The sequence below is a fragment of the Prionailurus viverrinus genome, unplaced genomic scaffold (assembly GCF_022837055.1).
Source record: "Prionailurus viverrinus isolate Anna unplaced genomic scaffold, UM_Priviv_1.0 scaffold_62, whole genome shotgun sequence".
In the NCBI taxonomy this organism is placed as follows: Eukaryota; Metazoa; Chordata; class Mammalia; order Carnivora; family Felidae; genus Prionailurus; species Prionailurus viverrinus.
This window is the reverse complement of record NW_025927624.1, coordinates 372,652-395,438: the sequence shown is the minus strand read 5'-3', so window position 1 is coordinate 395,438 and position 22,787 is coordinate 372,652. Positions and strand designations below refer to the sequence as shown.

At 42.2% G+C, this 22,787-nt stretch overlaps 1 protein-coding gene across 1 annotated transcript in view; it reads left to right on the top strand.

The window, feature by feature from the left end:
- The window catches only part of LOC125159788 (ankyrin repeat domain-containing protein 26-like), a 708,468-nt gene that overhangs the window by 543,963 nt on the left and 141,718 nt on the right, over positions 1-22,787 (top strand). Inside the window, exons 29-32 of the mRNA XM_047848410.1 lie at positions 2,187-2,223; positions 7,607-7,679; positions 15,933-16,023; positions 19,887-19,923. Of these exons, the coding sequence (XP_047704366.1) occupies positions 2,187-2,223; positions 7,607-7,679; positions 15,933-16,023; positions 19,887-19,923 (238 nt within the window). The remainder of the gene's footprint in view (positions 1-2,186; positions 2,224-7,606; positions 7,680-15,932; positions 16,024-19,886; positions 19,924-22,787) is intronic.

The window sequence follows — 22,787 nt, the reverse complement described above, 5'->3', positions numbered from 1 at the left end:
TAACCAGCTAGGGAATGGTGGGAACCCTCCTTAAATCCAAGATCCCAGGGAACAGCCAAGGGCCAGTCATTCAAGTAGGATGTTCTGAGGGTAGCCATCTTCGGCCTGCTGGGTGAAATCTGTTCTGCATAGGAATTATAGCCCTGACGTCATTTTTGGTGGTGTCTTCAAATTTTGTTTTACTAGCAAGTAACATGACGGTTACCATGGTACTGGTTTCAGTTTCATCATCCATATGAAGTAGGTATTTGTGTAAAAAGTACTAGGGCAATATTAGGTCATTATCATCTTTTTATTTTTTTATGTGATTAAGCTTTCATTATGATTCTTAGGTGTGATCAACATAATGATTTTTGATTTAAAATTAGAATGAAAATCTCTTAATTATCTGGAAAACCCAGGTTTGATTCCTATGGTGCTGAACCCCTGTTTGTAGGTATAAGATTTCGGATCATATTCATCAATTGTTTTCTTGCCTAAGTATACAAATAACTGTTGTATTTTTGTGTTTTGTTTATGCATTTTCATATACTTCCAAATGGGAGACAGTACCCTATTGTGTTACTTTGATCTCTATTTTAATGTTCAAGGTGACTGTATCATGAGTTAGTATATGCTAAGAGTAGCTTCAATGGATACCATATTTTGTTGTTTTTGTTGTTTCATACATTTAATAAGCCTGATTTTTGACATCAGTTTTAAGTTCACAGCAAAATATAATAGGAAGTACAGAGAGACCCCATATACCATACCGCGCTCCCGTACACGCCTAGCCTCCCCTGCTGTTAACATCTGGCACGACAGTGGTCCATTTTTAGTAGGATTTTTTTTTTCAGTTCCTTGGTTTAGTTTTGAGCGAGAGAGCATGCATGCGTGTGAGCAGCCAAGGGGCAGAGGGAGAGGGGGGAAAGAATCCTGTGCTGTCAGCACAGAGCCTGATGCAGGACTTGATCCCATGAACGGTGAGATCATGACCTGAGCTCAGATCCAGAGTTGGACGCTGAAGCAACTGAGCCACCCAGGCACCCTGACGACAGTGGTGCATTTTCTACGGACACGAACTGTTCATTTGGAGGCCAAGTCTCTAATGTGCATTAGTGTTCAGCCTTGGTGTTATACATTCTATGAGTTTTAACAAATGTGTAATGATGTGAATCCACCTTTGTGGTATCGTGTGAAAGAGTTGCACTGCCTTAAAAGTCCTCTGTGCTGTGCCCGTTTATCCCTACGTTCACCCCAACCCTTAGCTCCAGAGCCTTGCTCTCTCCAGGTGTCATATAGTTAGAATCATAGAGTGGATGTCTTTGAATGTTTAGAAAGTGAAAATATCCTGGTAATTGAATGTAGGCATTCAAGCTATTCTTTGCCCTTTGTTTCGTTTAGTTGCTCATCAGTAGAGGATCTGCTGGCCTCTGCCTCCCATGAAAAAAAGTATGATTTCTCTAGATGTGTGTCACCTAATGGGGAAGGTTGAGAAAAATGACATCATGAACCACTACAGAGCACTCACATTGGGATCCTCCTCCTCTGTGATGTGCGGTGGGTCTAGATAGACTCTCTAGCAATGGAAGGAGACAGCCTCAAGAGGTTAGAACGATATCAAACAGGAATGCCAAATCTTTCCTTCTTGCCTTGCCAGTGGAAATAAGGCCAGGGAGAGTCTGTTTGCTATGGTTTGGCCATGCTGCAAAGTACAATGGCTATAGAGCACACGTTGTGAGGGGGTGTTTCCTCCTAAGACTGAGGAGTGTCTGCTGAAGAGCTGGGGAAGTTCTGCCGTGTTCCCGCAAAATAAAGATACTCTCTTTCAACTCCTCTAGGAGTGGAAGTCCAGAAAAATCATGCTAGTTTCAGTCTGACATTGGCCGCTCATGATAATCATTCTCCTAACGCTACCAGTTGCCTCCAGTGCCATAGAGTCGGTCAGTGATGGCCATTGTAAACATCAGTTCCCCTGTAGGTGTCAAATTCTGATAAAACCCATTCTTGCTTTTGGTCAATATAGAGGAGAAAGTAAGATTTCTTAGTGCTTTAAGCCTACGAATGGTATAATTACCATTCAGTGTAGTGTGGTTTCCAGGTGTGGTCCCAAAGCAATACTTTTTCACAAATCGTAAGCCGTACACTTGTAATTTCCTCTATTTTTTCGATTGTTGATTTAACATGTATTTTGCTTTCTTCTTTAGGAGCAGATAAGAATGCTGAGGAAGATTCTATAGCCAGGTAGGATTTTTATGGATTTGTAAAACTGACATTTGCTGGGGCACCCGGGTGGCTCAGTCGGTTAAGGGTGTGACTCTTGACTTCAACTCAGGTTTGTGAGTTCAAGCCCCACGCCGGGGTTTGCGCTGACAGCCTCCTTGGGATATGTTTCCCGATTTCTGTGTGCACTCACTCTCAAAGTATAAAGGAATGAAATGAAATGAAACGGATAATGAAAGGAAAGGAAAGGGAATGAATGAACTGAAAATTATGTGTCTCCTAAGGGAACGCAGAGAACAAAACCAGTTGTTGCGTGTTCTACGCTGGACCAGACACTATATCCTATGGGTACCATCTGTTCAGTTATATAGTCATTGTACAGCTTTGCAAAGTAGCTGTGTTATTGTAGCCTACTTTTTATTACTTTGGCAACTGTGGTTCAGGGAGGTTGATGACTCGACCATGCTTCCATAGTTAACGGGTAGCTGAGGGGCTTTGCCCGTCAGCCCTTGAAGCTTCCGCATCCATTCTCTGGTTCCTCAGCAGCACGGAGATGAAGATACAGATCCTAGGGCAGATCAACTCAGAATGTCAAAGATAATGATGTCGGAACACGAATTTAGGGTTTGCTTAAGAACCCAGGTTAGTCCAAGCATTTGGCCTCATGTATTTGACCACTAGTGCTAACACAAGTCATTAGTGCAGTGGTAACTCGTCCCTTGTTTTTACCATCCGAGATTTTAGGGTTGATGTCAGCTGTGGCCATGGTGTCAAGGCTTTTACATAATAAGCAAGATGTCGTCAGGCAAGTCCTTAGACGTAGTGATGTCCCCTCTTCTTGAGACAAATGAGGTTTCTGTAAAAGAAGGATATCTAGTTGTAGACCATGTTACGTTAATTAAACTCACTCTCTATTTTGAGGATATTGCTATATGATTCTCTGTTGCCTAAGTTCCCAGGCTGGTTTCCCTTTGGGCTAGTACCCTTGTCTAGTTCTAGGAAGCTTTTTGGGTTTTTTTGCAGCTTTTTTTCCCCATGACTTTTTGTACTCTGTTTTTGCCTTTTGACTTTCTTCTCTGGTTTCCTTGCTATTTCTTCTTCTTCTTCTTTTTTTTTTTTTCCAAAAATTTCCCCACTTCGGCCAGCGAGGGACTCTCCGTTCTTCTAGAGGCCAAATCAAAAGCACTTAGGGTCTCAAGACTTACGGAACCACAGACATTAATTCCTGAAAACACCCTCTGGTACGTCAACCTATGTTTCAGCTCCTTGCCCAATGGTTGTTTCCCTGTAGAATTTGAAACTCAAAAGAGATTGAAGTGACCTATTTGGATATGATAAGTGACAGAAATGCGATTTAAATTCTGGTTTTCTTTTTTTCTTTCTTTCTTTCCTTTCTTCCTTCTTTTTGTCTTCATCTTGCAGGCAACTGTTTTAAAAATAGAAAGCTGGGGAGTTGGTCTAATGAATACAGTGCAGGAGGGTAAGAATCGACTTAGCAGAGGAGACCAGGTTTCAAGGAGAACAACACTGAGTTGGTTAGGAATACGAGTTTGAGAAAAGATGTCAGAATATGGGGGTTTATGCCAAGTGAGATAAAGGTGAATGACAAGAACGAAGGACCCAGGATTAGGGGAGTTGTTTAGAAAGGCATATTCAAATAGAGAGTTCAAGAGGGTCGTGACCAGGTTTCTGCTTTTGTGTGCGTTGGTTTCATTGAAGGTGCGAGCATACCTCAGCTTTTCTGATGAGAGAGATTAAAAATCATTTGAGCAGCTGGGAAGAGTCTGTTTACAGCAAATAGAAATATGATATCCCCTACTTCCACCCCAACTGAGGGAGGATAGCTTAGATCCTCTCAAGGAATTGGGGGTGGGGGGTGGAGATTCCGAACATCAGGGATGTATGGCCCAAGGCAAGCTGTCTCCTCACTCCACCTCTTTTCCTAAATCTGTGATGCCCTTCCCATGTACTTGTAGGGCTGGGCAGGGGTAGGACTGACTTGTCAAATCAGTAAGGGAGCTTCATCTGGATCGGTGATAACATGCCTATGTTGAGGTGACTGTGTGGATGACTGAGACTGCCAGTTAGCTTGTTCTCCAGGAGCAGGACATGGTTCCTACCCTCGGTCATTTGAGCCCATCCTTGTTGTAGGTGTGTGTGGCTTCATAGGCTAAAGATTGAAAGGTTGGGGGATGCCACAGAACCGTGCCGAAGAGTGATATAGGAGTGGGAGCTCATAGGGAAGAAAATAGTCAGGCAGCGTATAGAGAAACAGAGGCACAACTACCAGGACCATTTTGATCACAGTCTCTGTCCTTGGGTAGCTGAATGCCCCTGAAGGCTTGGAATGTCTTGCTAGTTATTATGGACCTAAATAAGGCAAGACCAGTGTGGGAACAAAGTTGGCCTTGGGAACTTTGACTCTTTCCATCTCTAGTTAGTACTACCACTCATAACATAGAAACCGAAACTTTGATACGTTTACTTAAACGGAGGTCTACCTGACACACAAGGTAATATGTGATGCAACAACTCTGGATGTTTCACCGTGATCGCCATAAGCGTAGCTCCCATCTGTTAATGTATGATGCTATTACGATACCACTGGCTAGATTCCCTATGCTGTACCTTTGAGCCTTGTGATTTATTCATTCTATAACTGGAACCCTGAACTCCCCTCTCCCCTTCCCCCACTTTGTCCATCCCCCCACCTCCCCTCCCTTCTGGCAAGAGTCAAATCTCTGCATTTATGGGTCTGTTTCTGCTTTTGCTCTGTTTGTTCATTTATTCCCCTTTTTACATTCTACACAGAAGTGAAATCATATAGGATTTGTCTTTCTCTGTCTGACTTATTTCACTTACCCTCATACCATCTAGGTACATCCATGATGTTGCAGATGGCAGCATCTCATTCTCATTTAGAGCTGCGTAATATTTCAGTGTGTGCATGTCTGTGTGTGTGTGTGTGTGTGTGTGTGTGTGTGTCTGCGTGTGTGTGTGTGGTGTCTTCATGTATTGGTGGACACTTGGGTTGCTTCCGTATCTTGTCTATTGTAAATAATGCTATAATAAAGATAGGGGAGCATATATCTTTTCAAATTAGTACTTCCCTTTCCCTTGGGTAAATAAATACCCAGTAGTGGAATCACTGGATCCTGTGGTATTTGTGTTTTAAATTCATTGAGGCCCCTCCATAGTGGCTTTCACTGTGGCGATACCAATTTATATCCCATGACCGGTGCACAAGGGTTGTTTTTCCTCCACACCCTGAGCAACCCTTGTTGTTTCCTGTGTGTTGAAACTGAGCCATTCTGACAGATGTGAGGTGAGAAGTCATTGTGGTAACGTTTATACATTTCATTTTCAACCATTTCAGAGCATTGTCTGCCTGTCACATTTGGTTATGGAAACTCAGACTGGGTCTTTCCTGGAGATTTCACAGGGTAGGAGAGGTCGAGGCCAAATAGAGAACAGAAAGCTTTTTTTAAAACAGGGTCCAAATTGTGAAAGCCCTGTACTCTGGAAAGCGTAAAACACTGATGAAAGAAATTGAAGGTGACAGAAAGAAAGAGAAAGACATCCGATGCTCACAGATGGGAAGAATACATATTTTTAAAGTGTCTACACTACCCAAAGCCATCTACAGATGTCATGCAATCCCTGTCACCATACCAACAGCATTTGTCACAGAGTTAGACAAACAAGCCTACACGTTGTATAGAACCACAAAAGGCCTTGAACGGCCAAAGCAATATTGAAAACGAGGAACCCTGGAGGTATCGCAATCTCAGCTTTCAAGTTCTATTCCAAAGCTGTAGGAATCCAAACAGTATGGTGGGTACTGGCGTACAAAATAGCCTTATAGCTCAGTGGAATAGAACCGCAAACCCAGACATCAATCCACCACTGTATGGTCAGTTCATCTTCTACAAACAGGAACGACTATCCAGTGGGGAAAAGGCATTCTCTTCACCAAATGGTGTTGGGAAAACTGGACAAGCCACATGCCAAAGAATGAACCTGGACCAATTTCTGTACCATACACACAAATAAACTCAGAATGAATTAAACACCTAAGTGTGAGACTTGAAACCATAAAAAAAAAATCCTTGAAGAGAGCACAGGCCATCATTTCTCTGACTTTGGCTGTAGCCACATTTTACTAGTTATGTCTCTTGAGCCAAGGGAAATAAAGCAAGAATAAAGTTTGGGGGCTATATCAACCTACGAAGCTTTTGCACAGTGAAGGAAACCGTCAAAACTGAAAGGCAACCTCTGGAATGGGAGAACGAATTTGGAAATATTTTGCAAATCCAGTAAAGGGTTAGTATCCACAATGTCTAAAAAATGGATACATGTCAACATCACCCCCCTCCAAAAAAGCCCAGTTTACAAATGAGCAGTAGACATAACCAGACACTTTTCCAAAGACAACATACAGATGGTCAACAGACACATGAAAAGATGCTCCCCCAAACTACAACGAGATACTACGTCACACCTGTCAGAATGGCTACACTCCAAGACACAAGAAGCAAGTGTTTGCGAGGATGTGGAGACAAAGGAAACCTCTTGCACCGTTGGAGGAAATGCAAATGGGGGCGGGCCCTGTGGAAAACAGTATGGAGGTTCCTCACAAAATTAAAACCAGAACTCTCCTATGATGCAGTAATTGCACTCCTGGATACTACCCAAGAGAATACAAAAACACGAATTCCACGGGACACACACACTCCTGTGTTTATTGCAGCATTATTTCCAACACCCAGCACAAGCGTCCATTGACAGCTGAGTGAACCAAGACGAAGCCCTATATGAATGTATGTGTGTGTGTATATGTATACCCATACACACACACACACACACACACACACACACACGGTAACATTACTCAATCATAAAACAATGAAATCTTGCCGTTTGCAATCACCTGGATGGAGCCTGAGTGTAGTATGGTAAGCAAAGTCAGGGAAAGACAAATGCCATATGATTTTACTCATGTAGCACTTAAGAAACAACAAACGAGCAAAGGGAGGAAAGAAAAGGGGAGAGAAACCAAGAAATAGGCTCTTCACTGCAGAGAAGAAACGGCTGGTTGCGGAGTGGAGGTGAGTGGTGGGAGGGGTGAAAGAGATGATGGGGATGAAGGAGTGCCCTTGTCATGATGAGCACGGGGTGAGTATGGAGTTGGTGAATCACTATATTGTACAACTTAAACTAAGATAACTCTGGATGTTGCTATTACTGGCATTAAAATAAAACTTAATGAAAAAACCAGAGGCCAATTTTAATGATACCAAGAAACTTCGTGCAATAAACAGATAGGCGACCTTTCCCTTAACTTTTTTAAATTGTGTTGTTAAATGAATGAACATGTGTTTCTTTTATTTTTTTTGCTCTAAAGGCTTTCCGACAAACCTGGTCCTGATGATTCATGGTCTACATCATCTAGCCAAGTCTTAGATTTTGGGACCAAGGTAAAGTACCCTCCTGTGAAACTCACTTTCCTGCTCTGAATTGAGTTTTCTCCCTTATTTACTGTGAACATTTAAGAGGAGCCTGTGTATCATCATTTTATGTGTGTCATGGAAAGTTAGCAAGAACAAACCACTTTACAGATACATGACACGTTGAATGTTTTGTTTTGTTTTGTTGTACTTTGGTAAATCCTACAGGTGGAGGCTGATAAAAGAATGGGCTGGAAAATATATAATGACCGTCATATTATATTGGGAAAAGCTTTCCCATCATGGAGGCCATATGACATTTGTTTAAGGATAAGGATTCTCACTGTGATAGTAACATGACTGATAATACTCATGCCCAAATGAAACCTGATTGGGTCCAATAATCTATTGCCGGTCCCCCCCCCCCCCCCCCCGCCCAGGGCAAGTTTTATTATAGTGACATACAGGATTTTCTTTGGCTCTATCCTTTGTTCTACATTTAGACTAAAATAATATTAGAAAAGGTAGAAATTTAGATGTTTACATTATTTCTCAACATTTATCTTACAAAGCTGTTCTCCTGTAGTTTTCAAATAACTGCATGAAGAGTAAGTTAAAATGGTGCATCTCCCCGAAGAATACGTATTTTGCTGAAAAGAGTAGCTCTATGAGCAGAGGCTCTTCATAGCCAAGTTGTCAACTTTCTGATTTCAGAAATCTTTCCTATTCTAGCTTTGAACACTATCTCCTCCTAGTCCTTGTGTCAGATTCTAAAATTTAAAGCTTCAGACATCTGATATTTATTTCAGTATTCATTTAAAGCCCCTCAGTCATGATAAGCTCCTGGAGGTTAGGGAACACACTTGTTTGAGTCCTCGAGCTCCTAGAATAACGTCTTGCTTGGAAGAAGCAATGTCATGGTTTTTGAATGTGAATAAATGAGTAGGGAAATGGAATTCCGTAGAATGGAGTTTGAAAAGTAACAAAATACGCATGATATATCACAATTAAATATGTGAATTTAAATGTCAGGCTTCAGTTTATATTCCGTTTTAGTGTCTAACATGTATAAACGCAAATGAATTCTATTGAGGAAATCAGGAGTTACATAAGAAAGAAGGTTACAGTATATTTTTAGTATCCTCCTATTGTGAGCTTAAAATTGCAGAGAAAAAGTCCTCAGCCTTTGCTTGTGTAACCCCATCTGTGTCGCATTACACACATCCTTTGAGGGTTCCCATTTCTTCCTAAAATTCTCATTCCCAATTCTTTCTCCATAGTGAATGTTGACGTGTTAGGAACCTCCCTTTTTCTGTTCTTTTGTTAGTCTAGTAATAATTTCTAGCTTTTCGGAAGCGATAGATGCCAGGAATTGAAGAGTTTATTTATAGTGAAAAAAATTAAATTCTTTATTAAAGCATTTATAACCAGATAACTGTAGAGTGATAAGAGTCGGTATTATTAGGGATATACCGTGAATCAAAGCCTCTCTTTTACATAAATATTAGATAGATAGATAGATAGATGGATGGATATAGATATAGATAGATAGATAGATAGGTAGAGATAGAGATAGAGATAGAGATAGAGATAGATATAATATACAGTTACATACACATATATATTTACACTTATATATACACACACATACATGTATACATATATATGTACACATACAGACACACACACATATATATATGTATATATATATATATGCACACACACACACACACATAGAGACATATATCTTTAAAAGGTTTAAAAGAGACTATTGTTCATAGTATATTCCCAATCCTACTTATATACCTGTTGAAAAATGCATGTTGATTCCACTTACCTTCTTTTGCTCACATTTTTCCTTTTCTTTTTTGTCTTAAGCTCATGCTTGATTGATTGGTCATGTGGTTTTTTTTGTTTGTTTGTTTCTTTTTCCCTCTTCTCCCCCCATGCTTTTTACGGTATTTGTAAAATTTTTTTAAAGTTTATTTATTTTTGAGACAGAGAGAGACACAGAGTGCAAGCGGGGTAGGGGCAGAGACAGAGGGAGACACAGAATCCAAAGCAGGCTACAGGCTCCGAGCTGTCAACACAGAGCTCAACGTGGGGCTGAAACCCACAAGCCGTGAGATCATGACTCATGAGCTGAAGGTGGATGCTGAACTGACTGTGCCACATACGTGTTCCCCGCACCAGGCTCTTTTTTAATGGTTTACCCCTACCCTAATTTGTCCTTGCAGAAAGTATTTTTTTAGTGTCTGTTCTTTTAGTACATCACTTTCTGTCAACTCCATTGTCAACATATTGGTTATGGAATTCTACTGTCTGTGTGTGGTTTCCATCCAGGACTCATTGCCCCACAAGGTTTATTATTCTTGTTTTTCTCTCTCTTGGAAGGGGCTGAGCTAAATGTTTTTGAAATGTTTGTATTTCTCTTGGAAAGGGAGGGAGAGAGAGAAAGAATGAGCAAGTGCTCGTTGTTGTGATCTGACAATATGCAAGGTATGATCTCAGTCCTTTTATATTTGTGGAGGGCTGTTTTGTGACCCAGGATGTCACTTGGAGTCATTGGAGAATGGTCTCTGTGCACTTAAGAAGAATGTGCGTTCTACTGCCGTTGGATGAAAAGATCTTAACATATCGGTGTTGATATCCATGTATATAAATGCATATATATTAGGCCCATATATATCTATGTATATCTGAATACATCTGGTCCAATGACACATTGGATCTGTGTTTCCGTACTGATTTTCTGCCTTGACGATACGCCTATTGCCATGAGTGGAGTCTTAAAGTCGTCTACAATCATGGCATTTGTATGTATACATTTAATCATGTTTGTGATTAATCGATTCATATGTGTGGGCGTTTCACTTTGGGGCCATAAACATTTGCAAGTGTTAGCTCCTCTTGATGGATAGACCCCTTAGTTGTGACCCAATGCCCTTCTGAATCTGTTCCTACAGTCTCCGGTTTAAAATCTAGTCTTTCTGGTGGAAGTGTGGCGACTCCAGCCTTCTTTTGACTTCTAGTAGCATGATAGGTGGTTGCCCATACCTTCACTTTGAATCTGGAGGTGTCCTGGGGTCTAAAATCAGTTTCTTGTTGACAACATATAGATGGATCTTGTTCTTTGGTTTTGTTTTGTGTTTTACCCATTCTGATTCCCTGTGTCTTTTGATTGGGGCCTTGAGCCCATTCACATTCAGAGTCATTAGTTAAACATATGGATTTAGTGTCATTGTGTTATCTGAACGTGTCATGCTTTTGGTGAGGCCTCTGGTCCTTTGTAGTCTCTGCTGCTTTCCCCTCACAGAGTCTCCCCTTAGGATCTCCTGTAGGGCTGGTTTAGTGGTCATGAACTCCATTAGGGTTTGTGTGTCTGGGAAAGCCTTTCTCTCTCTTTCTATTCTAAATGACAGCCTTGCCGGGGAAGGGATTCTTCGCCGCAGATGTTCCCATTCAGCACATTGACCGTTTCCTACCCCTCCCTTCTGCCCTGCCAAGGTTCTTTGGACAGATCTGCTGCTACCCTTATGGGTCTTCCCTTGTCGAATAAGACCCGTTTGTCCCTAGCTGCTTTCAGAATCCTCTCCTTATCTTTGTAGTTTTCCAGTTTCGCTATGGCATGTCGTGGTGTTGACCTGGGTTTGTTGATTTGGAAAGGAATTCTTCTGTGCCGCCAGGACTTGCATGCCCGTTTGCTTCCCCAGATGAGGGAAGCTCTCAGCTATAAGTTGTTCAAAACAACCTTCTGCCCCTTTCTCTCACTCGTCTTCTTCTGGGACTCGTAGGATGTGGCTAATATTTCATCTCACCGAATCACGTCGGTCTCTAGTACCTGCCTCGTGATCTAGTCATTTCCTTCCTTTCCTTTCTCTGCTTCATCTTTGTCCACCATTGGATCTTCTGTTCACCGATTCTGTCTGCTGCTTCTCCCGTCCTTGCTGTCACTGCATCTAGTTTACTTTGTATCTCCTTTACACCATTTCATTTTCAGCGTTCATCGTGATGATTCCTTAGGTCCTTGATCTCTGAAGCAGTAGATTGTCTGCTGTCTTCTGTGCGTGGTTGCAAGCGCAACTATGCGTCTTATGAGTGTCATTCCAAAAATGTGCTCACATATATTGTTTCTGTGTCTTTTGAGCCCTTCTCTGGCTGTCCTTTCTTCCTGGAATGTTTTTTGAGGAGAATTCTTCGATTTCGTCGTTTTGGCTAGATTCCTGCCCTTTATGTGTGTTAATAGCTTGTTCTGTGTCCCACACCTGCGAGTACTACTATATTAAAAAGAGCTCCTACACGCTCCAGGGCCTGGCAGCTGAACAAATGTTTTTGGAGTGTGTTGTGTGCACTCTTTCGGTGCGTCTTTGGCTACTGTTCCCGCTACTTGGAGTGGCGGTTTGGGCCTTCCACCAGGTGTGCTTTGATTTGTTGGTCGAAGTAATCCTGGGAAAAAGGAGAAGAAGGTGGTGAAGTATCCTTAGCCCAAACCAAAAGAGAAATGACTGGAGTGGAAAAAAAGACCAGGCAGTGACTCAAAGGAGCTCTAGGGCTTAATCCAGAAAGAGAGGGAGGAAAATGAAGAAGGAGATCTAGAAAAGTATAGAGAAAATGTGCAATCAAACCCACAAAGAACCAGAACAGAGGAACAAAGGGAGAAAAATATATAGATATATCTATATCTATCTATCTATCTATCTATCTATCTATCTATATCTATGTATAGATATACAGGTATATATTAAGATATACAGATAAATGTAGAGATATAATTAGCTTTGACCCACGTCAACTCGAGACTACTAGACTGTTTCCAAAGGGAGACAAGGAAAGAGGAGAGTAGAAAGAGAAACAAGGGAAAAGAGAAGAAAGGGAAAGCAAAGGAAAGAAAAGATGGGCGCCTGGGTGTCTCAGTAGGTGAAGCGTCCGACTCTTGAATTTGGCTCACGTCATGTTGTCACTGTTGGTGGGTTCGAAACCCCCATCAGGTTCTGCAGTGAGAGCATGGATCCTGCTCGGTTTCTCTCTCTCTCCCTCTCTCTGCCTGTCTTCTGCTTGATCACTCACTCTCTCTCTCTCTCCAAATAAAGAAATAAACGTTAAAAAAGAAAAGGAAAGACAAAAGAATAATAACTCAAATGAAAACAAACAAACTAAGATAGAAAACCGGAGGAGAGTTGTCTACTGGTGCCTGGGACTGGTGGCTGTGCTGGTCTAGACGACGGGCTGTCTGGTCCCATGAGTGTCAGTCTCACTCCTATAGAGAAGCAGTTACGAGGCACAGGGAGTCAGGGTTTGGTGTAATGGGCCTGCCTCCACGGAGGCTCAGTGTCCATTCCCTGAAGCCCCACGATGTTGGTCATGGGGAGAGAAATGGCGACACCCCAATCTCTCCTGCCCACACGAGGTGTCTCAAAACTCACTGTTTAGGCTATCCTCACGGAATAGCCTGGGGAGCCGGCTTGTCTTGCTGCACAGTCCCCTGTGCCACCTGAGCACTGAGCTGGGATTCAAAACCCTGTAGGATCCCGCTTTGCTCGGACCTGGTAGTGGAGTTGCGCCACTCTGCCCAGTGGACAGAAGGCCTCTGGCTCGTGCCTGCACGGTCTTTTTCCCTTGGTCAGGGCAATACCTCCCCTTTCCACCGTACTCAAGGTGTTCTCTCCCAGTGTAGCCCTGAGATTGCTACCAAGCCTAGGGGCGGCTCCCTCCAAACCAGGCATGGGAGGTGGTAGCTCTGGTCTAGAGAAAGTCTGGCCACCTTGAAAATACTGTTTTTTCAGCCTCTAAGGCGGTTTTGCAAAGTAGAAACTGGCTCTCTGGACCTCTCCTTGGTCTGTGGTCCGGACAGGCTTTCTCATATCCAAAGGCACTTCCCACAGCCTCTCTCTCTACCTTCCTTTCGTTTCTCCACCAAAGGGCTTCCCCCACCTCATGCCTGTGCTGCCCATTTTATTTCTCCCAATTCGCATACACACCCTTCTGTCCCGCCAAGCTGTCACTCTGCACCTGTGGAGATTTTTCTGTCCCTCTGCAGCCTGTATTCCTGCCATTCCAAGTGTTGTGACCTCAATACTGCTGTGTTTGAGGGACAAGGGAAATTCTGATCCCCTCCCCTGCCATCTTAACTCCCCCCTCCACCTTTTACTTTCTTTTTCGCAATTTCAAAGTTGGGTGCCTAATCGACTAAGTCACCCAGGCCCCCCAGGAATACTTGTTTTCAATGGGAAGATGTTCGAAGGCCAATAAAATGGCCCTAGTGTCCAGAAAAGAATGGCAAAGTTAGAATCGGCTTTTGATTTTCTCATGTGGGGCTATAATAAGTTCCAGTAAACTCTTAGTGGAGACATCATATAGGTATACGTTGGACCCTTGAACAAAATGGGTTTGGACTGTGGGAGTCCACATACATACAGATTTCTTTTCAATAAATACAGTACCATCCTGTATTTTCTCTTCCTTATGATTGTCTTTTTCGTCTTGGGTTTTTTTTTTTTTTTAATTATTTATTTTGGGAGAAAGAGAGGGGACAGAGCAGGTGAGTAGGGAAGCGGGGTCAGAGAGAGAATCTTCATCAGGCTCCAGACTGCCAGCGTTGAACTCAGGAAGTCTAGATCATGACGTGAGCCAAAGTCAAGAGCCTGACCCTTAACCGACAGTGCCACCCAGCACCCCTCCCTTACGATTTTCTTAGTAACCTTTTCTTCAGTTGATAGTGTAAGGATACAGTATGTAATACATATAACAGGGGAAACATGCATTAATCGACTGTGTATATTGTTGGTAAGCTCAGCATTCCGTTATCCTAACCCTGACCTCCCATGCTCAGTGTACAGAGTCAATGGCCAAATGAAGCCGAAAAGGTAGATTAGACCTAGAGAGCGTACACAAGCACTTCTGCTTTAATGTTCTGGTTTTCAATACATATATACTTTTTGATTTCTAAGTGTAATTGCTTCGAAAGTAGGAAATTCAGTAGGCATTTTTGTTTTTTGGATTTGGTTTTGAGGTTTCAAAAGATATTTGTGGATTTTCGAGTGCATGGCCATCAGAGCCCGTAACCCTTGCTTTGTTCAAGGGTCAACAGTAGAGTGATTTGGTACTTTTGAGATCTTCTCAGTGAGATTAGTGTAAATGTTTTGACCTTAATTACTTGGTCCTTGTATACTGAGTACGTACGAAGCAGTTAGCTACTGAGTGTACAAGTGGAGGGTTTAGGTTGTTGTGGTCGGAGCAGAAAAGTAAGTCAACAGCAATCCGTTATAAGTCACTATAAAGGCTTCATCGATAGGAAATGGACAATGTTAGTTGAGAGAAAATTGGGGGGGGGGCGTTTGTAGTGAGGATGAGGATGAGAGTGGGAGTGGGAATTTTGGTAGTCGGAAAAGATCTGAGAGTGGCAAAAGGTGCCAAGTGAAAGATGAGAAGGACCAGTCGTGTAGACCGTGGCGAGGGACATTGTGGACAGAGAGGACCACGGATCATCATTTTACTCCAATGTCTTGGAGTCACCAAGAAGTAGGAAGGCTCACTCCATCATCATAATCATTATTATTGTTGTGTGTAAAAAAGAGAGTGTGCATAGGGAAATGAGTGAGTAAGACATACATGTTCTTATACTTGCCGTTTGAATGCTTACTACACATTGTGAAGAGTTCCATACCTATATCTACATTGTTTCTGCTACTAGTTCACCGTGATTTTCAGAAAAGTTTTTTCTTACTACTTTGCCATTCGATCCAACCCTTCTTTCGTCAAGAAAAAGGTCAAGCCTTTGTTTCCCTGAACGAAGCAGCAGCTACAACAGTGTTTTGTTGATACTCAACATGATACACTCCAAAGTTTCTGATCATGTGAGGTATGAATTGACACTGAAACAAATGTCTGCCATTTGGTTAGAAGCAGTTTTCATTTATAGCAAGTACATTTTAAAGAATTTGTTTCAAAACTTATTTCAAATGTCCTTTTATTTTGGTCAGGAATGCAAAGGAAGGTGTTTTGTTAGTTCCTTTTTGAAATCTGCATACAAGCCAGGCTTCTGCCTTTGAAAGTCTTTATTCTGGCCTTCCATGATCAGTTTAGAGAGTCAATAGCCAAATGAAGATTCAAAGGGACGCTGAATCAAGAGAGCATATGTGAGGTTTTGTATTTAAATGTTTTGGTGTTCAATACATTTTCCTTATTTGTAAGTCTGATTGTTATTAAAATCATAAATTCAGAAATTTTCTTGGAAAAGGCTTAGGAAGTCTTCACGCAACTCATTACTGATGCTACTTTTAACAGAGTATGTCTGAGAAGCCCAACAAATATGTTCCTCCTGTCTCTGGAGCTGTGGATCAGAAAGCGCAAAGGATATTACATGGACAAGTAGAAGGTAAGAACTGTATTTTATTCAAAGGTCATTTGACAGAAGGTTGATTTAAAACAGGAATACTGATATGTTCTAATATCTCAAGAAAACGGCCTGTTAAGTGCATAGGAAAGAGAAAGAGATGTGAAAAGGAGGTAAGTTGCATATCGTATGTGGTGTCAGCAACAGATTAAATTGAGAGTGCCACCAAAGGAGCTAAATGACTAGTTCCCTTTCAAGACCCTGGAAGGCCCGAGGAACCCCAGGAAAGAAGAGAAGAGCCAAAGAGGGAATCATGTGAATGGCAGAGACTACAGGGAATAAATGAAGGAAGGTAAGCCGGTGTGTATGGTGTTTGTACTGGAAGGTGGTAAAATACACTAGTTCTTTAAAGGGAAGAGCAGACTATTGGAAATGCAGCAACACTATCAGGTGAGCTTCTCGTACCAGAATTTGTCAGAGTCGTATCCCCAAATGTTCCCACTCTTACTGTTATCCTCACTGTTGGCAAGACATTAAGGCCTGACCTAGCTGATGATGCAGAGTTATGTCCTAAGTACCATGGGTGAACATAAGCGTTTGTAGTCAGCGATAAATGTATATACGTTAATGCCATATAAAATGGGGGTACTTCATACGGTAGTATCCTTTAGGGCAAAATAAGAGAATTGGAAGGAGGGTCACATAAGGAGACATCAAGATAACGCATCGGACATTTTGGATGCCGTATTTGTGACTTTTGATTACTTTGGCAATAACTGCCTTTAATAGGTGAACTATATTTTTAATGTTCTGGGAAAATAAGGAAAAGAAACAAAAGCACACTATAATCAGTAGTATGTTTTCATATTCTGTCTGACAGTTCTGGTTGTTGTAGAATGATCCCTGTTACTTCTTTGATTCCTATCTGCCAGAAAAATGAACTAAGTCCTAGGGAGTTGGAGAAAATTAACTGATTTTTCATCTTTCAGAGAACTTTTATATGGTAGAACATAGGGGCAATCACCAGGATTTGCTCTCTCTCTCTCTCTCTCTCTCTCTCTCTCTTTTCGGAGTAAAATAAGATTGTTGCTTGTTTCACACTTTCTGACATCATGATTTCATATATTCCTTTTAAACCTTTCTTCAAATGGATATATAGGGATGTAGGAATTTTCAAGTCAAATACCAAGAAAAGAGATTCCAGGAAAGGTATTCTGTGACATAACCTTCTGACTGTAACCACGTGTAAGACATCAACCCAAATAATAAAATTTCACAAAGTGCAGTTGTGTTAGAGGCATCCCAGTGACACCCAGATTTGATGATTCACTAGAAGAGGTCACAGGACTCCGCATATAGTTGTAGTCATGCGTGTGGATTGGTATGGGGACAGGCTAGAAAGGCCAATCAGCACCGAGCAATGGTGCACGGGGTGAAAGGCCAGAGGAAACCAAGCGCAGGCTTCCAGGAATCCTTTCTCTATGGAGTTGGCAGGATGTGCTAAATTCCTCCAGCATGAAATTAGGACAGCACAAGTGAAATGTTGTGGGCCAGTACGAGGCTTATGGATACTCAGTGCCCGAGGTTTTCATCAAATGCTAATCACATAGGCATCTTCTCCTTAGCATGTCCCCAAGTTCCAGGTTTCCAGAAAGGAAATCAAGTGTACGGCCTTAAGCACATTGAGTGTAGCAGCACTTAGGCACAGTGAACCACTCTTAACCAGCTAGGGAATGGTGGGAACCCTCCTTAAATCCAAGATCCCAGGGAACAGCCAAGGGCCAGTCATTCAAGTAGGATGTTCTGAGGGTAGCCATCTTCGGCCTGCTGGGTGAAATCTGTTCTGCATAGGAATTATAGCCCTGACGTCATTTTTGGTGGTGTCTTCAAATTTTGTTTTACTAGCAAGTAACATGACGGTTACCATGGTACTGGTTTCAGTTTCATCATCCATATGAAGTAGGTATTTGTGTAAAAAGTACTAGGGCAATATTAGGTCATTATCATCTTTTTATTTTTTTATGTGATTAAGCTTTCATTATGATTCTTAGGTGTGATCAACATAATGATTTTTGATTTAAAATTAGAATGAAAATCTCTTAATTATCTGGAAAACCCAGGTTTGATTCCTATGGTGCTGAACCCCTGTTTGTAGGTATAAGATTTCGGATCATATTCATCAATTGTTTTCTTGCCTAAGTATACAAATAACTGTTGTATTTTTGTGTTTTGTTTATGCATTTTCATATACTTCCAAATGGGAGACAGTACCCTATTGTGTTACTTTGATCTCTATTTTAATGTTCAAGGTGACTGTATCATGAGTTAGTATATGCTAAGAGTAGCTTCAATGGATACCATATTTTGTTGTTTTTGTTGTTTCATACATTTAATAAGCCTGATTTTTGACATCAGTTTTAAGTTCACAGCAAAATATAATAGGAAGTACAGAGAGACCCCATATACCATACCGCGCTCCCGTACACGCCTAGCCTCCCCTGCTGTTAACATCTGGCACGACAGTGGTCCATTTTTAGTAGGATTTTTTTTTTCAGTTCCTTGGTTTAGTTTTGAGCGAGAGAGCATGCATGCGTGTGAGCAGCCAAGGGGCAGAGGGAGAGGGGGGAAAGAATCCTGTGCTGTCAGCACAGAGCCTGATGCAGGACTTGATCCCATGAACGGTGAGATCATGACCTGAGCTCAGATCCAGAGTTGGACGCTGAAGCAACTGAGCCACCCAGGCACCCTGACGACAGTGGTGCATTTTCTACGGACACGAACTGTTCATTTGGAGGCCAAGTCTCTAATGTGCATTAGTGTTCAGCCTTGGTGTTATACATTCTATGAGTTTTAACAAATGTGTAATGATGTGAATCCACCTTTGTGGTATCGTGTGAAAGAGTTGCACTGCCTTAAAAGTCCTCTGTGCTGTGCCCGTTTATCCCTACGTTCACCCCAACCCTTAGCTCCAGAGCCTTGCTCTCTCCAGGTGTCATATAGTTAGAATCATAGAGTGGATGTCTTTGAATGTTTAGAAAGTGAAAATATCCTGGTAATTGAATGTAGGCATTCAAGCTATTCTTTGCCCTTTGTTTCGTTTAGTTGCTCATCAGTAGAGGATCTGCTGGCCTCTGCCTCCCATGAAAAAAAGTATGATTTCTCTAGATGTGTGTCACCTAATGGGGAGGGTTGAGAAAAATGACATCATGAACCACTACAGAGCACTCACATTGGGATCCTCCTCCTCTGTGATGTGCGGTGGGTCTAGATAGACTCTCTAGCAATGGAAGGAGACAGCCTCAAGAGGTTAGAACGATATCAAACAGGAATGCCAAATCTTTCCTTCTTGCCTTGCCAGTGGAAATAAGGCCAGGGAGAGTCTGTTTGCTATGGTTTGGCCATGCTGCAAAGTACAATGGCTATAGAGCACACGTTGTGAGGGGGTGTTTCCTCCTAAGACTGAGGAGTGTCTGCTGAAGAGCTGGGGAAGTTCTGCCGTGTTCCCGCAAAATAAAGATACTCTCTTTCAACTCCTCTAGGAGTGGAAGTCCAGAAAAATCATGCTAGTTTCAGTCTGACATTGGCCGCTCATGATAATCATTCTCCTAACGCTACCAGTTGCCTCCAGTGCCATAGAGTCGGTCAGTGATGGCCATTGTAAACATCAGTTCCCCTGTAGGTGTCAAATTCTGATAAAACCCATTCTTGCTTTTGGTCAATATAGAGGAGAAAGTAAGATTTCTTAGTGCTTTAAGCCTACGAATGGTATAATTACCATTCAGTGTAGTGTGGTTTCCAGGTGTGGTCCCAAAGCAATACTTTTTCACAAATCGTAAGCCGTACACTTGTAATTTCCTCCATTTTTTCGATTGTTGATTTAACATGTATTTTGCTTTCTTCTTTAGGAGCAGATAAGAATGCTGAGGAAGATTCTATAGCCAGGTAGGATTTTTATGGATTTGTAAAACTGACATTTGCTGGGGCACCCGGGTGGCTCAGTCGGTTAAGGGTGTGACTCTTGACTTCAACTCAGGTTTGTGAGTTCAAGCCCCACGCCGGGGTTTGCGCTGACAGCCTCCTTGGGATATGTTTCCCGATTTCTGTGTGCACTCACTCTCAAAGTATAAAGGAATGAAATGAAATGAAACGGATAATGAAAGGAAAGGAAAGGGAATGAATGAACTGAAAATTATGTGTCTCCTAAGGGAACGCAGAGAACAAAACCAGTTGTTGCGTGTTCTACGCTGGACCAGACACTATATCCTATGGGTACCATCTGTTCAGTTATATAGTCATTGTACAGCTTTGCAAAGTAGCTGTGTTATTGTAGCCTACTTTTTATTACTTTGGCAACTGTGGTTCAGGGAGGTTGATGACTCGACCATGCTTCCATAGTTAACGGGTAGCTGAGGGGCTTTGCCCGTCAGCCCTTGAAGCTTCCGCATCCATTCTCTGGTTCCTCAGCAGCACGGAGATGAAGATACAGATCCTAGGGCAGATCAACTCAGAATGTCAAAGATAATGATGTCGGAACACGAATTTAGGGTTTGCTTAAGAACCCAGGTTAGTCCAAGCATTTGGCCTCATGTATTTGACCACTAGTGCTAACACAAGTCATTAGTGCAGTGGTAACTCGTCCCTTGTTTTTACCATCCGAGATTTTAGGGTTGATGTCAGCTGTGGCCATGGTGTCAAGGCTTTTACATAATAAGCAAGATGTCGTCAGGCAAGTCCTTAGACGTAGTGATGTCCCCTCTTCTTGAGACAAATGAGGTTTCTGTAAAAGAAGGATATCTAGTTGTAGACCATGTTACGTTAATTAAACTCACTCTCTATTTTGAGGATATTGCTATATGATTCTCTGTTGCCTAAGTTCCCAGGCTGGTTTCCCTTTGGGCTAGTACCCTTGTCTAGTTCTAGGAAGCTTTTTGGGTTTTTTTGCAGCTTTTTTTCCCCATGACTTTTTGTACTCTGTTTTTGCCTTTTGACTTTCTTCTCTGGTTTCCTTGCTATTTCTTCTTCTTCTTCTTTTTTTTTTTTTCCAAAAATTTCCCCACTTCGGCCAGCGAGGGACTCTCCGTTCTTCTAGAGGCCAAATCAAAAGCACTTAGGGTCTCAAGACTTACGGAACCACAGACATTAATTCCTGAAAACACCCTCTGGTACGTCAACCTATGTTTCAGCTCCTTGCCCAATGGTTGTTTCCCTGTAGAATTTGAAACTCAAAAGAGATTGAAGTGACCTATTTGGATATGATAAGTGACAGAAATGCGATTTAAATTCTGGTTTTCTTTTTTTCTTTCTTTCTTTCCTTTCTTCCTTCTTTTTGTCTTCATCTTGCAGGCAACTGTTTTAAAAATAGAAAGCTGGGGAGTTGGTCTAATGAATACAGTGCAGGAGGGTAAGAATCGACTTAGCAGAGGAGACCAGGTTTCAAGGAGAACAACACTGAGTTGGTTAGGAATACGAGTTTGAGAAAAGATGTCAGAATATGGGGGTTTATGCCAAGTGAGATAAAGGTGAATGACAAGAACGAAGGACCCAGGATTAGGGGAGTTGTTTAGAAAGGCATATTCAAATAGAGAGTTCAAGAGGGTCGTGACCAGGTTTCTGCTTTTGTGTGCGTTGGTTTCATTGAAGGTGCGAGCATACCTCAGCTTTTCTGATGAGAGAGATTAAAAATCATTTGAGCAGCTGGGAAGAGTCTGTTTACAGCAAATAGAAATATGATATCCCCTACTTCCACCCCAACTGAGGGAGGATAGCTTAGATCCTCTCAAGGAATTGGGGGTGGGGGGTGGAGATTCCGAACATCAGGGATGTATGGCCCAAGGCAAGCTGTCTCCTCACTCCACCTCTTTTCCTAAATCTGTGATGCCCTTCCCATGTACTTGTAGGGCTGGGCAGGGGTAGGACTGACTTGTCAAATCAGTAAGGGAGCTTCATCTGGATCGGTGATAACATGCCTATGTTGAGGTGACTGTGTGGATGACTGAGACTGCCAGTTAGCTTGTTCTCCAGGAGCAGGACATGGTTCCTACCCTCGGTCATTTGAGCCCATCCTTGTTGTAGGTGTGTGTGGCTTCATAGGCTAAAGATTGAAAGGTTGGGGGATGCCACAGAACCGTGCCGAAGAGTGATATAGGAGTGGGAGCTCATAGGGAAGAAAATAGTCAGGCAGCGTATAGAGAAACAGAGGCACAACTACCAGGACCATTTTGATCACAGTCTCTGTCCTTGGGTAGCTGAATGCCCCTGAAGGCTTGGAATGTCTTGCTAGTTATTATGGACCTAAATAAGGCAAGACCAGTGTGGGAACAAAGTTGGCCTTGGGAACTTTGACTCTTTCCATCTCTAGTTAGTACTACCACTCATAACATAGAAACCGAAACTTTGATACGTTTACTTAAACGGAGGTCTACCTGACACACAAGGTAATATGTGATGCAACAACTCTGGATGTTTCACCGTGATCGCCATAAGCGTAGCTCCCATCTGTTAATGTATCATGCTATTACGATACCACTGGCTAGATTCCCTATGCTGTACCTTTGAGCCTTGTGATTTATTCATTCTATAACTGGAACCCTGAACTCCCCTCTCCCCTTCCCCCACTTTGTCCATCCCCCCACCTCCCCTCCCTTCTGGCAAGAGTCAAATCTCTGCATTTATGGGTCTGTTTCTGCTTTTGCTCTGTTTGTTCATTTATTCCCCTTTTTACATTCTACACAGAAGTGAAATCATATAGGATTTGTCTTTCTCTGTCTGACTTATTTCACTTACCCTCATACCATCTAGGTACATCC